The following is a 17,984-nucleotide window of genomic DNA, read 5'->3' on the forward strand; positions in this document are numbered from 1 at the left end:
ACTTCTTACGCAATAAAGTTTACTTTGACTTTGACTCACACTTTAACAAAATAATATGAGAGCAAAGCAGTGGAGCGATAATGCGTGCTTCCACTTGGCAACCTTACGTGATATGATAACATTCATTACCGTAGTTACGCAGATGATACACAGATATATGTTTGATCTACTCATCTCATTAGCACTTGACATTAACAAATTGATGACTATAAACGCCTTAAAACTTAATAGAAACAAACTGGAATTTTCTTTTTTAAATTGGCCCTAAAACCAAACATGATCTGCCTTTTCATGAGTTGGGGACATCACCTGACGTAGTACAGCCACAAATTAAAAGTCTTGGGCTTTATTTTAGATTCTGGTTTGAACCATTATTGGTTCCACCATTCTTCCATCTTAGGATTATCGCCAAAGTACGAAGTTTCCTGCCATGACTCTGAAAAACACCTTCTCAGTAGACTGCAACTTATCTAGAACTATATGAAATATGAAGGTAATGAACAAAAACAAATCATTCCAGTTTTAGCAGGGCTACATTGGCTTCCAGTTTCTTACAGAGTTAATTTTAAAATACTCTTACTTGCATATAAAATCCATTTTTTTACTTCCTCCTTCTCCTCCCCCAAATATTTCTTAATATGGTTTTATGGGCGTAAAACCCTTACTTATACTTATACTAGGTTATACAAATTGAATCGAATTAAATTGAATTAAATTGAATTGAATAATACAATTGCTAAATTGATCACTACACCAGGATTAAGCTCAGATCCTGGGAATAACTTTTCACACCATATGCTCATTTCACCAGAATTATTCAGAGCACAGTGTCACAAAAAGAACTTTATGACTTTAGTGGGTGAAGAAGCATGCATCAAAAACACTGTTTCATCACTTTAGCCAGTGTATCAGTGTATCAATAGCTTTCGTTGCTTTCAGATCAGTCTTAAACACTGCTCACCTCAAGGCTTTGCTCCTGTGAATCCATATTCTGTTCCATTTTGCTAAGTGTGTTCTCTAAACTCTGCAGGTCCTGCTGCAGAGTCTCCCCCAATCCTTCCTCAGCCTGGAGTTGCTGGCCTCTGGTGAAAAGGTGCTGAACATCCTTCCTCTTTAGTTTCAGGCGTTTTAATAGTTGCTATTGGGAAACATTAAAATTGTTTGGTTATCAGAGTCAAATTCAATAAGAAAATCAAGCAAAAACAAAATCCAAAGCACGGTAATGTGGAATTATTTGTTTGGTCTAAGGATACCTGATGAACAAGCAGCATCTGTTGGGCTTCTCTAGCAGTTGAGCAGTCCAGTATTTTAGTAACCTCAGCCTGAGCCTCTTTCTGCCCCTGAAGCAGGTCTTCCAGTGTAGTTTGTACCTCTTCTCTGAATTGTACACAATCCCCAACAGCCAGCACCATCTTCTCAGCCTGATTAAAGACATCAGAGAAAACGCAACGCTGTCACAAACAATACTTACGCTTGGATATTGCTATTGTCTGCTTCTGTTGGCTGGAAAATGTCAGTTTCATGATGTCAACTGTAACAATATTTAATAACTCATATCTTAGACTGTAGCTGATGAGAGATATTTTGATAAAATTCAGTGGTCTCACTTATATGGTCCACAGGCCAGAGCCATCCTGTCAAGAGGATGACTGCACAGCATGAAAATTTATATCTTAAAATTGGAGGGAAATCATTTATCATCCCAATTTTAACTGTTTTTCTGTTAAAAAGTAAAATATGACTGTGATTTAGATCTACATACGAAGTATTTGTGCCTAATTTTTGAATAAATTACTGGTTTGTTAAAGACTAGTAGGTCCAACTCAAACTGGGTTGCATGTGGCAAGTTAACTAAAATGAGTTTCACACTCTTCATACTATATCTGTATTCACAGTTTATTTTTACTGTATGGTATTTTAATTGTTTTTGGCACCTTAAGATAAAAACATGTGAGAACATCACTTACCTCTAACAGAGAAGCGAGAAGACCCTTAAAATCAGTGGAGAGCTTGCTCAGTGCACTTCCTTGCCTCTGGGCATCGCTGTCAGCACAGATTTCAATCAGTACAGCCATACGGCTTTTCAGCCAGCCAAGATTCCCCTCCTGTAGCTCTGCATCATTCCTCAGCTCCTGCACACAACAACAGAGTGTGATACGACCCGTGTGGACAAGAGTCACCTGACCCGGAGTGTTTATACAGTAACAGCTTCAGACACGACACTGAGAAGATGTGACACACCACAGAAGAAAGTGGGAAAGGAAGTAAACAGTTTGGACTTTAGGAAGAGGACTAACTCACCGTTATGGTAGCCTTCACCGTGCCATATTTATTGGGGTCATTAGCTCGATTTCTCAGCATCCTTAGTTGGCTTTCTTTAGATATAAGCCAACAGGAAAGTTCAGCGTATCTGTTTGACACCAAAAACAAATCTCATGAAAACCTTGAACAGCACTTTAAATTCATACAGAAAATGAGTACTTCTCTAAAAATATATATATATAATTAAATATCAGATGCACTATGGAAGCTGGGATAGACTCCAGCCCCCCGTGACCCTGATAAAGATAAGTGGAGAAGAATGGATGGATGGACATAATTTGGAATCTGTGATCTTTGCACCAAAAACTGAATACACTCGTAACTGCTACAACTACTGTTCTTTTTCTCAAGTGAATGAAAAAATGTTAACATGATTACATCGGGTATGCCAGGAATGTGTGGCACTGCACGGCAATGACAAACACACAGTTTTATTGCTGCAGCGCCACAAAACACGAGGTTAAATTCTAAAGTATGTGCGTATGTGACATTTACAGAAAGTGTTTACACTGAAAGAAATGAATCATAATGACTAATTTTATAACATTATTGCACCTTTTGTTGTACTCCTTCCATTTATCTTGGTGCTGCATTAGCTTCTGGTGAGTGTTCTCAATCTCCTCCCGGACCTCAGCAAAGTCCTTTCTTGCCGTCTCCAAGGTCTGGTGAGCCAGGTCACCCTCGGGGAGTTTTTGACAAAGTTCCTCCATCAGCTGCAGCCTTTTCTCACATATAGACTGTGGACCCTTTTCCCTAAAGAAGGCCTGAAGGCCATTTATATAAAGCAGAAAATGCATGTAAATCCAAGGCAAAACAAAATGCTGCTAAGCTGGGTGACAGGAAAGAGCTTCAGCTCTTGACACACTTACTGTGCGAGGCAGTGAATTGATTCACACTGAGTTAATCAATACATGTAACCAGGCCAGCCAGCCATCTACACTGTGCTTACCCTGTGCTCCTTAATGAGCCTTTCGCTCCCCATGCTAGCCAGGTGGCGGTTTTCCCTGGTCAGCTCTGCCTGGCACTCTTGCAGTGACAACATCAGCTTGCTTCTTTCCACCTCCACCTTCAGATGCAGGAGATGAAAGGGAGCATCTGTCTGTATATCCTGAAAAAGGAGAAAGACAACAGCAAAGCTGTCAGACTCTGAGCAGCACAGTTTGTTTGCACCAACTTTTTGAAAAGCTGCAGAGAGAGTTTCAGTCATTCCAGTACATTTTAAGAATTTCCTACTATCTTATAAAAGTCATATTGAGATTGAAAACATTTTAAATTAATGGATTAAACATCCTTGACACCAACCTTCCAGTGTTTATGCAGCTTTCTAACTGTTTCCTGCAGTGACTGCTGCTCCTGCTCCGGCAAAATGTCTGTCAGCTCATCACAAGCTTTCAGGAAAGTGTTCAAGACCCGCTGGTCGAGCTGTCCAAAGAACTCCTGAAAAAACCCATAACTGCTCATCATGTTTAACACTTTGCACAGACTATACTTTGTTTCATTGTTGTACATGTTACTGCACTGGGATTCAATACCGTGTATACTGTCATAAACTGATATGAACGATCTAAAACATCTGAATCTGGCAAAGTACACTCACAGTGTGTTTCTTCAGCAGCTCTTCTGGGTTGCCTCTTTCTGTCAGAAAGTTCTGTGCCATTTTAAGAACCTTCTCCAGCTCTATCCGTGACTCATCAAATCTCTTCATTAGACTGCTGTTGGCCTCCACATGTTTTCTCCACTCTGTGGACTCTTTAATCAAGTTCTAGGCACAAAACAAATCATTTTTAGTGCTAAAATAATTCAGTCACTGATTACGGTGGAGAAGACAGCAGGTCTTGATGTTTACCTGTGATGAGGTCTGCAGGTCTGCTACCCGTTTCTGCAGTAGACCCATATCCATATGCTCGAGGGTTTTACTACTGTTCATTATTTTCTGGATGGTCTGGTGGTCTTTCTCTATTACTGTCAGACACTTCTTACAGCTATGTGTGAAGGTTGCCAGTTCCTGTAGAATTAAATGACAGGTAGGGTGTTAGCTTAGGTTAGTTAGTTTAGGCTAAAACATACATAAATCTGCTCGAAATCCGAACTACTAAAATGCCTCAGTGTATTTCACAGTTACTCACCTGGCATTTCTGTTTAAAGTCTACTGGTCCCTCCAAGTCGGTGGTGCTGGTGATATGACTAGCCTTCTCCAGAGCTTGGTAGAAGCCTGTGATATTCTTCTCCATTTCCTCCAGTGGAGGTAAAAGCGATTGAGACTCCCGAAGCAGAGGCAAACATCTCTCCCGTATCTGATTGGAGGAGAGAAATGGTAATAATATTTCATCATAAGAAACTTCATTATCCTTAAGTTCAATACAGGTTATCCATCCATTATGATTTTTTTTAAAAAATGTCAGTATGTAAAAACAAAATGTTCTATTAGAGTAAAAAAGCAGTTTAGCTTTTATTTTCTTAATAAAAATGGTACATTTGATGTTGTAGGAAGTGGCAGTTCTTGATTTAATTTTAATAAACCATGGGCTAGAAAATCTAAGAGGTTAAATCTCACAGCTTGGATTTCATTTAAAGACCTCCTTTGCTCAGGAATACAAAGTAGTGCAAAAAAGCTAATAAAGTAAGTAAGATGCAGTGGTGTTAAGCAGCAGGATTTCTATTTTAATCACACATTAAAGTAAGGCCATGTAATCTATATAGACTTGTACACACGTTACTCAGCTGCTCTTTGATTGAAGCCATCACAGTCATCATCTGTGAAACTTCCTCTTGTGGAGTGTCTTTGGTTAACAGCTGAGCTGTGCGGCTTGCTGCCTTACAAGCTGCTTCCATAGCTGGCAATTTGTGCTTAATTTCCTAGAGGAAGTTGAAAAAAATTATGATATATCATATAATAGAGAATACATAAGGATTTATCTAAGTTGAGAAAGCAGATTTACCTCAACATCTTGGACAAAGGCTCTGCAATTTAGAAAAGATACTTGGATAGGAGCTGTCATCTTCTCATTGGTTGCATCCATGAACATCTTCAGTGTATTAATCCCGTCTTGGTAGTCTTGCCTCAATTTATCCACCTCATCCGCTCTTGCATACTGCAAGTGAAATAAAAGATACCACAATATTTTTGTCCAAATCGTTAAAACTTGCAGCTGTTTGGATAATAAGTACAATTCGATATTTTTTGGTGGTGAATGTGTTGTTCCAAAGTGTGTTGCATTTACATGTTTGACTTTAACAAACAGTTCCCTCCATCTCCCGTTCAGCAGCAGAAGTTGCTGCTTTAGATCCCGTGAGACCGTATCGTCACACGTCTCAATGAGAAAGTTCCCGGCATCGTTCATGTCCATGTGCTGCTGGATCCAGTGGGAGAAGTTTCTGAAAAAGTCCTGTAACAAAGAAAAATACAAAAGGCAACACAACTTTAACTGTACACTCCTTGGCCAAAGAGAAAAATATGCTTTTCTTTCTATTCATGTTTTTAAAAAATCAACATAAATTGTACAGAAAATATTGTTTTTTCTATTATCTGAATGCACTTACACGTTTGGCATTCTCTGACTGGCTGAGCATCTGCTCTGCATCCTCTAGCCAAGCCTGCAGAGCTGCCACTGTGCTGCTGTACTTCTCCCAGTTAGCGATCACCTCCTCCAGCATGCTCCGTACACTGCGCACCTCCAAAGCCAGGTTCTTCCACTGAGCTGTGGTATCACTGAGGAATTTACTCACCCCCTCTGCTTCATCAACTTAAAACAGAGAATAGAAACAGTAGTTCAGTTAAACCAAAATCTACATGGTTGCCACCTGTATACAAAGCATTTGATTATGTCCGCTGATGATTTGGCCTCATGGTTGATGCTGGTGTGTTAGGTCAGAAAAATCATGCTAAAAAAGCATTCAAATTATTGTTACTGCATGCATTATGCATGATTTCATAGTTTGGGGATTTTAAAGAGAGAGAAACGAGAAGTGCAGCCCCCTATTTGCAGACAGAAATGGCTCAGGATCAGGCAAAGTTTGGACTGTTTTTGGACTTACCTCTGTTACAGGTCTTAGACCCTGTAACGTGAAATCAACAGTAAGTCTGTTTACTAGAAGCCCAAATTAAAACACTTGCATATAGTATGCACAAATAAAAAAGCAGCTTAGAAATAAAAATGCAAAGAGACTTACTTGAACTGTCAGATTTAACATAAACCTCTGCAGCTTGCTTGAGACCTGTGAAGATTGTCTCATACTGCTCAAAAAATCTGTGGCCTTCAACGAATGTCTGAAACAGAAAGAGAAACGCTCGTTGGTTTGATGTCTTTTAAAAACCCAGACTACAATTCCTATGATTTCAACTTACAAGGTAGCTTTGCAAGAGGAGTTCAACTGAATCCCGTCGGCCGTATTTAATGATCCACGACTTGAGTTTTGATTCAGCCAACATAAGAAATGCCATCAGTCGATACTTCATTTCCCAGAATTCCAGCTTAATCAAGTGAGCGTGTGATGATGTAGACACAAAGTTGAACCTGCAAATTAAACAAATGGTCTGTTATTATTTTGAAAAGTGCAAAAAAAGAAATCATGAAACGGTAAAGAAAAATGCACTTATCCTGACAAAGATCTTACCGTTCTGCCATATCCTGGAGCTGCTCAGGTGGGACAGGTACCCCATTCACCGATCTGTCCCTGTGGATCTGCTGAAAGGTTTGCCTGTGGGACTCCAAGCTTTTCAATACCTCCTGCAAAATTAAACAAGCGCCTGTTTCTTCATACCGTCCAAAACAAAGTTAACCCCACAACACGTAAAGGCTAAAAGGTAAGCTATGCTACCTTATGCTGCTCTAGTTTTCTGTGAAGAACATTGGCTGTCTCCTCATGAGCATGTTGGATGGGAATGTCCTCTCTCAGAGCCATCTCGGCTCTGTGCAGCCAGGCGCCAATCACTCCCAGAGGCCCAGGCAGGGACTTGTCCAGATGGATGTGCCAGTCGAGCAGCTGCAATTGACACTCATTAAACAAAACCACTCTACCAAAGCAAGATCCCACCGTACAGGAGGCTATGCTGGGCATAACATTTCCACATGGTCACAAGCAATCAGGCCACAAAAGAGTGTTATGCAAGTCTAGACAAGCTGTGGAGGTCTCGAGGAGTAGACCACCCCGTGAACAAAATCGCCTCTGTTCCCATCTCCTCCCCCTCTGAACAAACCGCTTGCACCCCACTGAACTTTCATTGGCAACGAGTAAATAGATGAACCCTGACTGGTGTTTCTCAGAGCCTCCAGTGCATCAATCCAATCTTTTTAGCCAAGAAAAGGACAACAACTAAAAAAGAATGATTATTGCTAATCATCAGGTTTTATTTAATTCATGTGTGGTTAATTATCACAAATTTTCCTGCTGTCTATGTGGCCCATAATGAATTATTCATGCAGTACAATTACCCTGGTAGACACACGGTCCCAGGCCTGCTTGACCAGAGCTTGATCCACAGAGAGCTTGCCATCCTTTTGGACTGGCTGTAAGAGTGGATCTGTCTGCTTTTTCTTCATTTCATACTGGACACGGAAGTTCTTAAATGCCTAAAAAAAGGAGACACACATTGCTAAATGAGTTTTCCAAAGAAGAATGCTACAGTCCATTTGCCACACCTCACTAACCTGGTACTTGTCAGCAAGGCTTCCCTCTGTTCCTTGGGCCCGGAGCACATCTCTCTCCAGCTGATCTAAAAACACCTTTAGTTCTCTCAGCATCTTCCGCTCCTCTCTCTGTCACAATCAGCACACATACAGCTTAGATTGGGAACAGACCTAATCTCTTTCATTATAAGCAGGCCAATGGGAATCTCAAGTAAAAATGACATGCCGAACACACACAGTTAAAGATTAGACTCAAGACTCAACTTGCAAAGAGACCCACACGCAAACACAACCTCTACATTTAAGGACTACGGTAAATAGTTTTAAAAGTTAAGGTAGAAGAAAAGGGTGTACAGACAGTATCTTGTTAGAAACTCTGATTTAGTCTTTTAAGTTGAACATACCTCAAGCATTTGCTCTATATCTTGGGGACCAAACTATCCAGGAAAGCGGAGAGATGCAAATATGTGATAAAAGCATTAGAACAGCAAGGGAAAAAGAAATAAAGTGGATAGAAAATGGAACAAGATCGAGGTGGACATTCACTCCAAACAGGAAGCATGCAGCGCCGTGACCTGAACGCTCACCTGGAGCACTGGCACTGACAGTGCAAAAGTTGGAATTGAGCCAAGAAGCAGCTTAATGTGCACAAAAAATAAATTAAAGAACGAAATTAAATGAGCCCATGTTGATGGAAAACTATATTGATGATTATATTTATGCTGTGATCATGCAATGATTGCTTTATCTCACTTAAGCTTTATGTGATAAAATGACAAGAATCACATATAAGCAGACACAGCTATTCAAAACTTTTGCTCAGCAGCAGATGAAGCAACTTTCATTAAGTATGGACTGTTCTCTGTATGTCGGCAGTTTTTGGAAAAACTGTAGGCACTAAGTACAAATTTAAATGTAGTAACGTATGTAGTTACACATTCATTCTAATCCCCATTTTACCCCAAACTATCACTGCCTACATACACTTGAAAAATAAATGATAAATTTAGGGTTAGCTACCTCATCTTGCTGACCGTCAGTCTCAGAATGATGGGGGTTCGGATAGTGCTTCAGAAACTGCGCCACGTATGTCATGATGGATTTCTCGTCTGGCTTGTCTACGTCCACATCTGCAGATTAACATAAACATTGTCCACTGCACTTGTTGAAAGAATACAAAAAGAATCATATTAAAAATGGATGCAAATATATTGAGACGTTTAATAATCCTGTCAGTATTAAAGGTAAAATGTGCTATGATGAGGAGGATATCTGACATAGTCATTACTTTTGGTATTAAGTCAGTATGGCACATAAATACTTTGTGTCCTTAGGATAACTCTCCCAAGGCCTGCCGGCTAATTATACATGTCTTTTTCATTTCCATCCTTGACCTGATGTTTCTAGAAAACGGGGTCAAGCTCCTGTAAAAGCAAAGGCATTTCAATGTGTAGCTGCAATAAAGCATCACGACTCTGCTACAGAAGACAGGACTGCAGAGCTGCTGCAGACTGCTTCTACACAGACTGAAACTCAGAGCTACAGATAGCACAGAATATTAATCCTCTGTAAGGTGGTATTTTCCACCACACAACTTAGCAGCACAATTTCCTGTGCTAAAACACTAGCAAACATACACTCAACAGTTAAGCATGCATGCTCAATACCACTTTGCAAGAATAGCCTGCAACTCTGGAATAATTAATGCGAGCTGTTGAAAAGGTCAAGGACACCTTCTGGATCCAGCAGACGGGGAATGCCCAACTCGTTTTCTGCGAGTGAAAAGGCCTCCTCCAAATTCTCCCTGTTGCTTCTTCGCCGTACCACCTCCATGTCCACCAGGTCAGGTCTGATGGCGTGCACCACTGACTGGAATGCAACGCCATCACGCCAACTGGGACCAAAGTCCTTCACCTCAATTCCAAAATTCCTTAAAAAAGAAAAATGTGAAAATGTTCATTTTGCAGACTTTGCATACACGAACCTTTCCGATATGATATATATCATGATGATGATTTTTAAAGTGACATACTTGGCTGCTGTACACTGCACCCATTGGAGCAGTGCCTTCTTGGCATTGCCCTTAAATTTGTTGACCACCTTTCTCTTCATTGGAGGGCTTCCTGTTCCAGAGCTGGTAATACTCTCCACAGAAGAGTTGCTGTTGGATAGAGCCTGAAGGGCTGGCAGGTTACTGGTTAGCTCTTCAATCTAGTTGAGAGAAAAGAAGAGAAAACAAGGAGAACATGGCAGCATGTCTTGAGATTTCCCTGCATCTGTAATTTTTAACATCACCTTTAAGCTGCTTGACTTACATACTTTGTAAAGGTTAGACAGCATAAAGATTAGCAATACATTAAATGTTGACCATAAAAAATGATCAGAGGGTGTTACTTGCAGGAGAGCAACTCACCTTGGAGAGAGACAATGTAATAAAACTTTTGGGATTTAAAGAGAGATGAAGTATTACCTGGAAGTAGAGGATAATAGTCCATATCAACCCAAGGACAATTGATGGTCGGCCATCTGCGATGTCAGTTGCATGAATGTTAACAAGTTTGATCTGAAACAAAAGCCAAGCGAAAGGTTATTATGAGAGTTAAGTCATATTCAGGCAGTCTAGAAGTGAGACGTTCAACCCAAAGGAACCCTTTCAGTTACACAGTCCAAAGAAATCTGCAAGCTTTTTTTGTTCAAAGTCATCAAAGCCACGTCTTTGATGCAGTTAAGTATTGTCACTGGCAGAAGGCACAAACAGCCACAATGAAGAGTCAACCAGATGAACAAAAGAAAAGTATTCAACTAAAGGTTAAAGCGAAAGCAGATGCAACACAGCGTTTCAAACCCTGCATTGAAGAACTGCTACAATTTGTCATGTTCGCATCTCTGCTTTTGGAATTTAGGGAGCCAAACATACCAGTAATCAGTGGTGTAGTCAAAATGCTTTAAACACACATCAGTAGAAAAGCTTAATGGCTACATTTATAGAAAACAAATGATTGTATCCAAGCATTGCATAGTCTACATCGTGCATCAAAAGAAAAGGATGCATACAGCATATGATCACACAGGGCGTTTACTGGCGACTGACCGGTGATCCTCGATACACAGACTGAAGCCACACGTGATGGGAGAGAGATCACAACAATAGAAGTCTCAGTCCTGAGGGAACTCCAATGAAAGTGGGACACAGGCTTCAACAGAGCCAAGAGATTTAGAGATGGCTTATGTAATCAAGAAGTCCCGTTTCCTGCTTCTCTAAACGTAGTGCATTTTCTACCGACAGCTACCTCATGCATACTAACCAAATAGCCAATCAAAAGCTTTTTCTCGGGGGTTATTAGCCATACCTTGACTTCTTGAAGACATGTCACATATTTCAAGTATTATATTCAGTTGTGGAAGAAAAATACTTGACAAAATTTACTGTGAAAGGTCAAATTGTCATTATGACTGCATGCTTACCTTCCTGCCTTCGAGGAATTTGAGTGCAGTGCCGATGTTGGAAACCCAGTGGATCCTCTTCAGCTGGCGGCCTTGCTCACGAGGCTTAAGACAGAAAGGACAGAAAGTCAAAATTTAGCTAGCTCATTAAAGTTAAGGATATCTTCATCCAACCATCTGCCATCTAATTTGTAAAATTCAGATTCAGATAACTTTATTAATCCCACAAAAGCTGTGTTTGTTTGCAGCTACCCCTGACTCACTGTAACACACAGGGAGTGGTCTGTGAGAATTAGCAGGACTTTTCGTATATAAATTAACAGCAGAGTGCCAAAGTTGCTTTGAGAAAAAAAAGTACAATCCCAAGCTTTAAAGCATGAGTTAGAACCAATCATATCTGTCTATATTAAAATCTTGGCTGATCTAATACGACCAAAGCGGTAAGTGAAATCCTCAAACACTGTTCACCATGAAAAGAGTGAATGACTCATTTGCCAACCAACAGCTTTACAGATGACATGGAAGTCTGTATCAAGACAGGTCTAATCAGAACTTGCAAAACAGAATCTGGGTCAGCGCGTGTGTGTGTGTTTCTGTATTTCTGTGTCAGGAGAGAGTGAAATAGCGGCACTGTAGTACTAACAGCTCCTCACAGCGGGGAGGCTGAGATCAAAATTAAGTCCTTGTACAGTAATCCACGACTAAATGTTTACCTTTTCAATGAAACTTAGTTGTCTAAGTTTACAGTATAGTATATACTACTAGATTTGCTTGTTGCTTTAAACACAGGACAAAATAAATCATTACGTAGGTTTTGCTAGCATCTTCATTTAACAGAATAGAACATTAACATTAAAACCCCACATACTGTATGGTCCTGTAAAATCCTAAGTACACGCTTAGTGGTTCCATATTAATTACAAGGTAAGTAGCAGTCAATTGCTGCTAATCAAATCCACTTTATTAACTGATTATCAGCAAGTGTGACCACCCCAGTAAAAGCACATATTTTGGCAGGTTGCAGGTCTGGAGCATTCAGATGCGTGTTAATACAATGTCAAGGAGGAAAACATTAATAACTACATAAGAGAAGCAATTGTTGCTGAACATTAGTCTGAGAAGGGTTATAAGGCTATTTTGAAGCAATTTGAAGTCCATCATTACACAATGAGAAAGTTTTTTTGCAAGTGGAAAACATGCAGAACTTCCCAGAAGTGGACTTCCCTGCAAATTCAGCCCAAGGTCAAACCATGCAATCCTCGGAGAAATCCCAGAACATCCAAGAGCTACAACTCAGAATCTACAGGCCCAATTCAAGAAAGACTAAACAAATAAGGCTTGTTCAGAATGGTTGTCAGACGAGAACATGGCAGCACAGGTTAGGTTTGAAAAGTTGGATCTGAACAACCTAAAAGACTTTTAGAATAATGTTCTTTACACAAACGAGACCAAAGTGAAGAGTTCTGCCCACAATCACATAAAAACAAACACAGTATTTAATTTTGAAGTACAGTGGCCATGAACTCCTCTGTATTTTAGAGTCAAATGTGAAACCATCTGTCCAACAGCTATAGCTTTACCGAAAATGGGTTCCATCATAGGACAATGATCTCAAGCATATCTGCGAATCTACAACTTGAATGGCTTAAAAATAAAAGCATCAAGGTGTTGCACTGGTCCTGACCTCAAGGTGACTAAAATGCTGTGGTGGTACCTTCAGACAGAATGTCTGCAACCCTCACTGAACTGAAGCAGGATTAAAAGAATGGGCCAAAATGTTCTCACAACAAAGTGAGAGATGATAAAATCATAGAGAAAGCAATCAAAGTTATTGCTTCTAAAGGTGTTACAAGGCACCTGCATCATGGAGCGCAATTAGTTTTTCACAGGACTGTAAATTGAAAGTCCTGTGCAATCTTTCTTTTTCACATGAATGTAAATTCATATAATTTATGCCTAGATCCTGAAAAAAAATAAATACTTACAAGTCTTTGGCCAGATAGGACCTCAAGCAGTGCCAAGAGCTTCACCCCATCTTTGATGTCCTCAAACAGGTCATTTACCTCCAGTGGTGGTTTATGCTGGAGGAGAGAAGACGGTTTTAATGTGCAGAAGCAAAAATGTCATGAAAATCTGCAGTAATTAGAAGCTAAACCATTACACTATGAAGTCTGGCATATCGAAGGATACCAGCACATTACAGCAAAGAGGAGAAACCAAAGGCTGTTTGTGAGAAACAAGCTTGTTAGCAACAACTACACAGCCTCCCTGCAGCTGAAAAGATGGTGCCTTTTCCTCAGCAGTGGCTTGGTGCCCAGTCCTGAGGCGATGGTACTCATTTAACCCTAACCGGTTACTGTCTCCTGATAACATATCCACACTTTTACAGAACTGCAGATTCTCCAACATGAATGACAGCGTTATGACGTACTGTTTTACACGTTCAGCACAGAATAAATAACCAGAACACATGTTTATTTATTCAGCACAGTGAAGCTGTAATTAAAAGCAAAGCTCACCATGGGAATTCTTTATTTGGCACTGTATACGGGCCATTTCACAACTCAACATATTCCATGACAGGATGCTGTTGGCTGCCTATTTGGGGCAAAGCAGCATGAAGAAGCAAGCTACTGTCTTGTTACTGGTTGCATGTACTGTTTTGTCTTTTTGTCACAAAACAACATTAGATAATCTCTTATTGTGCTCAGCTCTGTATGATCTAAATGAAAAATCTCAGTAAATGCCCAGACAGTATAACACTGCGTGGGATCACCATTTGGGTTTTTCCTGTGATTTTTCACCTCTTTATACAACCTAATTAAAATGCACATTGTTCCTTCAACACTGCAGCTTAATATCCACATTGAAGTATGAGACCCAGTTTTAGGAATGTAAGTTTAAAGAGTTTTATCTATATGTCGTGATCTATTCTATTTCTGTTAGATAAAAAGAAAAAGCAGCCCTTCAGCATAAAGCAGCCTTTGTAGTTTGGAAAATCGCACGTACCCTGGAAACTTAAAAATTACTGCGCTATCAGCAAACGCTTAGCAGTGGAAAAACAGTGAGAATCACTGGAAAGTTGCTTAGTAACACAATATCAGAGGAAATGGGCACAAAGGCTGAACGGAAGTGTGACAACTCGAGGAAGTTCAAACTTTGATAAACTTTGTTCAACACTCATCTATAAAAAGCTAATTTAATTCAAAGCGATTCTTAAATATTTATACACGAGTGCACCAAATCTTTATGTAGAATTTTTTCATGACAGCAAAAAAAAAAATTGAGAAGAAAAGTCGCCACTGTTAATTCTTCTGGTAAATCAGGCGGTTGCTCAGGAGCTGCTTGCAGTGCAAACCTGACTGTGTGAAATGGCTTTCATGATGTGGCTTATGCTACATTAGTCCTATTGGTATGCGCAGTGTGTGAGCTTGAGCGCAGTGCATGAATAATGATGAATAGACCAACAGCGCGTCCCAACTCTGGCCCACCACATTACTCAGATTCTTCTAAAGTTTTAGAAGCCAAGCTTTGAACTATCGTGGGCAGATCAGGCTCAACAAAAGGCCCCCTCTAAACCAAATCCTTTGCCAGATCCCAGACTGAAAACAAGCAGTGTTGCCCCATGCTACACATTTTGCTGTGTCATCTGCAGTTACATAAAGATTCCCAGCTAGTTATTTATATTTTGAGTAATTTCTGGTATGCAGTACATCAACGGACGCAATCTAATTGAGCTCCTGACGCATTCCAGTCCCACTGTGATGCAATACAGCATGTGGGCATGTGTTATTGTTGTGCATTAGGCCCTTGTAATTTACATGCATGAACCTTATAAGCAGACGACGGCCTGCAGGGAACAGTCCTCACCCTCTTGCTCTCCATCTGCACACTGCATCACTGTCCCTGCCAATCCTCTCCGCAAACACACACACACGCCGACGCACACACAGAGTACATGAATAGCCGAACACCAACACACATACTTACGCACTCTTAAACAGAAGACACACAAACGCTAAAAAAACTACAAACACATAGCTCAAACGCCAGTTTTTAGTTAATCCTTAAATCCATTTCACTTTGACTATAAATATTCCAAGTTTGATTCTTTAAAACTGAACTGATCTTTGTCTGATCTAACCTGAAGAATCACAGGTTTGTATGTATGTGGAGTTTGTCCCTTCCCCTTCATTAGACCAATTGTAAAACAACAGCCCAGTCTCATTAAACAGGATTTTGTTTTGAGTGCTTAAGCATCTTGGTAAACGATGTCATTATTTACAGCTAACTGGATAAATTCATTTGTCTTGTGCAGTGTTATAAAGGCTGGTGTTGTCACGTGGCAAAAATCATTTCCTTTTACAGATCTGACAGGTCAGCAGCTTGAAAATAGAAGCTACATAAATATGACAAGTTTGACAGGTTGCTTTAAGTGAGTTTGATCAGCCTGTAAATTACATTTCCGATAGTTTATAAGTGATTTAGGTTAGTTAAGTAAAGAAAGCAGTGAACTGCATGGATGGAAACTCACACTTACCTTGGCTAAATGAGAATTGATCCATTTTGTGAAGGTTCTCTTCTGCACTGCCTCTTGCTCATCTGGAAATTAAAGGAACATAGTCCATGTCAACACATGATCGCTAAATCGCATGCTCCGATACATTATGCTCCAACGTTAGGCTCACCAGAAGAACTGGTGATATTTATAGTGAACAAACCACCAGATGAAACGAACACACATAGTAAACTACTAAAAAAAAATCATAAAACACATAAAATAATAATCTCGCTTAAACTTTTGTGACTTGAAACCATTTTTGGACTTCCACGGTCAGAATAATATTTTGTCATAACTTACACTATATAATGTCTGGTAGCATTGGAGCACTCCTGCACCGTGTATGTCCGCATGCATAATTTGTGGACTATTTAGATGTGTGCGGTTGATTACCAGGTCTAGTATAAAGGATCCTCCTGGGAAGTGCGCTCCAAAGGAGGTCACACCAGGAGATTAGAGGATGAGTAGAGAGGCAGTTTCTCACCCCGCAAACCCTGCATGTCCAGCGTTAACATGTGTGATTGTTTAGGTCACCCTCAGCCTCTCTTGTGGCCTATTAATATATTCATTCCAAATCCCTCATGCATTATTCAGGATGTGTAATAAAAACAACACATTTCTTTGCTTTGGCTGTTGACACGGTGAGAAGTGATTTCTAACACTCTGTCAAACATACCAGTTGGCTAATGCTGCATGCCACACAGAGTGGCCATTTTCAAATATCCACCCTTGGAGATATAGACAGTGGTCACGTGTTTAAGGAGGCATTGCGAACACTATAGAGGGAGCAAAGATATCAAGTTAACCCACAGGCAAATGCTTCATCACTGATGCACTAGGGATGCCCACTGAAGCATAGCAAGTACATACAGATGTGAACATGCAAGGATGCAACACTGAGCTGTGTTTGGGCAGCAGGCTAACTAGTTCTCAAAGCAGGGATTCACCTACAAAGCATTAGGATATATTATGCCCCATATTAGCCACATACGACCACACAGACAAGAGATGATGCCCTACTTACCACGAAGATACTGAAAAAATCCAGTCACCAGATTTAAAGAAGTCTTCCTGACAGATACATCCTTATAGTGAGCCATTCTACACCCCACTCTCCGGCTCTCGCCCTGTGCATTTCATGAGTTCCAGTGTGCATATATGTGTGCGCGAGAAAATAAAATCCAGAGTGGAAAAACTGACACAAAAACACCCAGATGTCCTTGCACCCTTTTTCCAGCAGGAAGCAAAACAGATCTGGCTGTCTGGTTTCCCAGTGAAAGCAAAAGAGCTGCTGGAGGCTGTGATGAATACGTCCCCTCCTCCCTGACACCCTCAACCTGACACACACACACACTCACACAAGCACACACACATACACACGCGCACACAAACGGCAAAGCAGAAAACCCTAACAGAAAGGGTGATTTACAATCCCATCCTTCCTTCTTCCTGTGTTTTTCCCATCCAGAGGAGCCATGCCTGTGTGGATGTGCACAGCCCCCGCTCTACTGCCTCGCTGTATCATCGTACCATCTGAGGCTGGAGGGAGCTCAGCTTGAAGCATGGCTCCACCAATCAGCATGCGGGAGGCGGTGATGTCACAGCCCTGGATGCATTATCCCGATTTAAGCTTGGTGTGTGTGTGTGTGTGTGTGTGTGTGTGTGTGTGTGTGTGTGTGTGTGTGTGTGTGTGTGCGCGTTTGGCTGTATTTGCCTCTTAGATTTGCCTAATCCTCTATGAGACTGACACATTTAAAAGCATTAAAAAGCCAAGACAAACTAAAACTAAAACTTCAACAAGTTACTTTCTTCACAGCACAAATAAATAAATTACATTTAGGTTTATTTATTAAAGAGCAAAATTAGACTTCTTCACAAAGCTCTCTATGCTACAACTAATCTTAATAATTAATGCAGTCTAGTGAGTGATGTCTACCACCTGCTCTCTCAGTGTCAATGCTATTGTGACGTCAAAGCAGACACACCCACGCCGGGATCCCCTTTGTACAAAAAGAAGCATGTTAAAGCTC

The 17,984-nt window shown here is 40.5% G+C and overlaps 1 protein-coding gene across 1 annotated transcript in view; it reads right to left on the reverse strand.

The window, feature by feature from the left end:
• The window catches only part of syne1b (spectrin repeat containing, nuclear envelope 1b), a 74,791-nt gene that overhangs the window by 50,249 nt on the left and 6,558 nt on the right, over window positions 1-17,984 (reverse strand). The window contains exons 3-29 of the mRNA XM_085343113.1: window positions 15,934-15,995; window positions 13,379-13,474; window positions 11,415-11,498; window positions 10,420-10,512; window positions 9,982-10,160; window positions 9,683-9,879; window positions 8,970-9,079; window positions 7,971-8,078; window positions 7,755-7,892; window positions 7,141-7,305; window positions 6,937-7,049; window positions 6,668-6,836; window positions 6,493-6,589; window positions 5,863-6,065; window positions 5,544-5,708; window positions 5,262-5,414; window positions 5,035-5,178; window positions 4,449-4,616; window positions 4,169-4,327; window positions 3,920-4,084; window positions 3,625-3,759; window positions 3,272-3,430; window positions 2,878-3,086; window positions 2,302-2,410; window positions 1,968-2,132; window positions 1,254-1,421; window positions 962-1,138 (exon numbers count right to left, since the gene is read on the reverse strand). Coding sequence (XP_085199239.1) covers window positions 962-1,138; window positions 1,254-1,421; window positions 1,968-2,132; window positions 2,302-2,410; window positions 2,878-3,086; window positions 3,272-3,430; window positions 3,625-3,759; window positions 3,920-4,084; window positions 4,169-4,327; window positions 4,449-4,616; window positions 5,035-5,178; window positions 5,262-5,414; window positions 5,544-5,708; window positions 5,863-6,065; window positions 6,493-6,589; window positions 6,668-6,836; window positions 6,937-7,049; window positions 7,141-7,305; window positions 7,755-7,892; window positions 7,971-8,078; window positions 8,970-9,079; window positions 9,683-9,879; window positions 9,982-10,160; window positions 10,420-10,512; window positions 11,415-11,498; window positions 13,379-13,474; window positions 15,934-15,995 — 3,890 coding nt within the window. The remainder of the gene's footprint in view (window positions 1-961; window positions 1,139-1,253; window positions 1,422-1,967; window positions 2,133-2,301; window positions 2,411-2,877; window positions 3,087-3,271; window positions 3,431-3,624; window positions 3,760-3,919; window positions 4,085-4,168; window positions 4,328-4,448; window positions 4,617-5,034; window positions 5,179-5,261; window positions 5,415-5,543; window positions 5,709-5,862; window positions 6,066-6,492; window positions 6,590-6,667; window positions 6,837-6,936; window positions 7,050-7,140; window positions 7,306-7,754; window positions 7,893-7,970; window positions 8,079-8,969; window positions 9,080-9,682; window positions 9,880-9,981; window positions 10,161-10,419; window positions 10,513-11,414; window positions 11,499-13,378; window positions 13,475-15,933; window positions 15,996-17,984) is intronic.

Source organism: Diplotaxodon limnothrissa, linkage group LG19, assembly GCF_057381915.1.
Source record: "Diplotaxodon limnothrissa isolate DT_005_m linkage group LG19, D_limnothrissa_male_GT1.1, whole genome shotgun sequence".
In the NCBI taxonomy this organism is placed as follows: Eukaryota; Metazoa; Chordata; class Actinopteri; order Cichliformes; family Cichlidae; genus Diplotaxodon; species Diplotaxodon limnothrissa.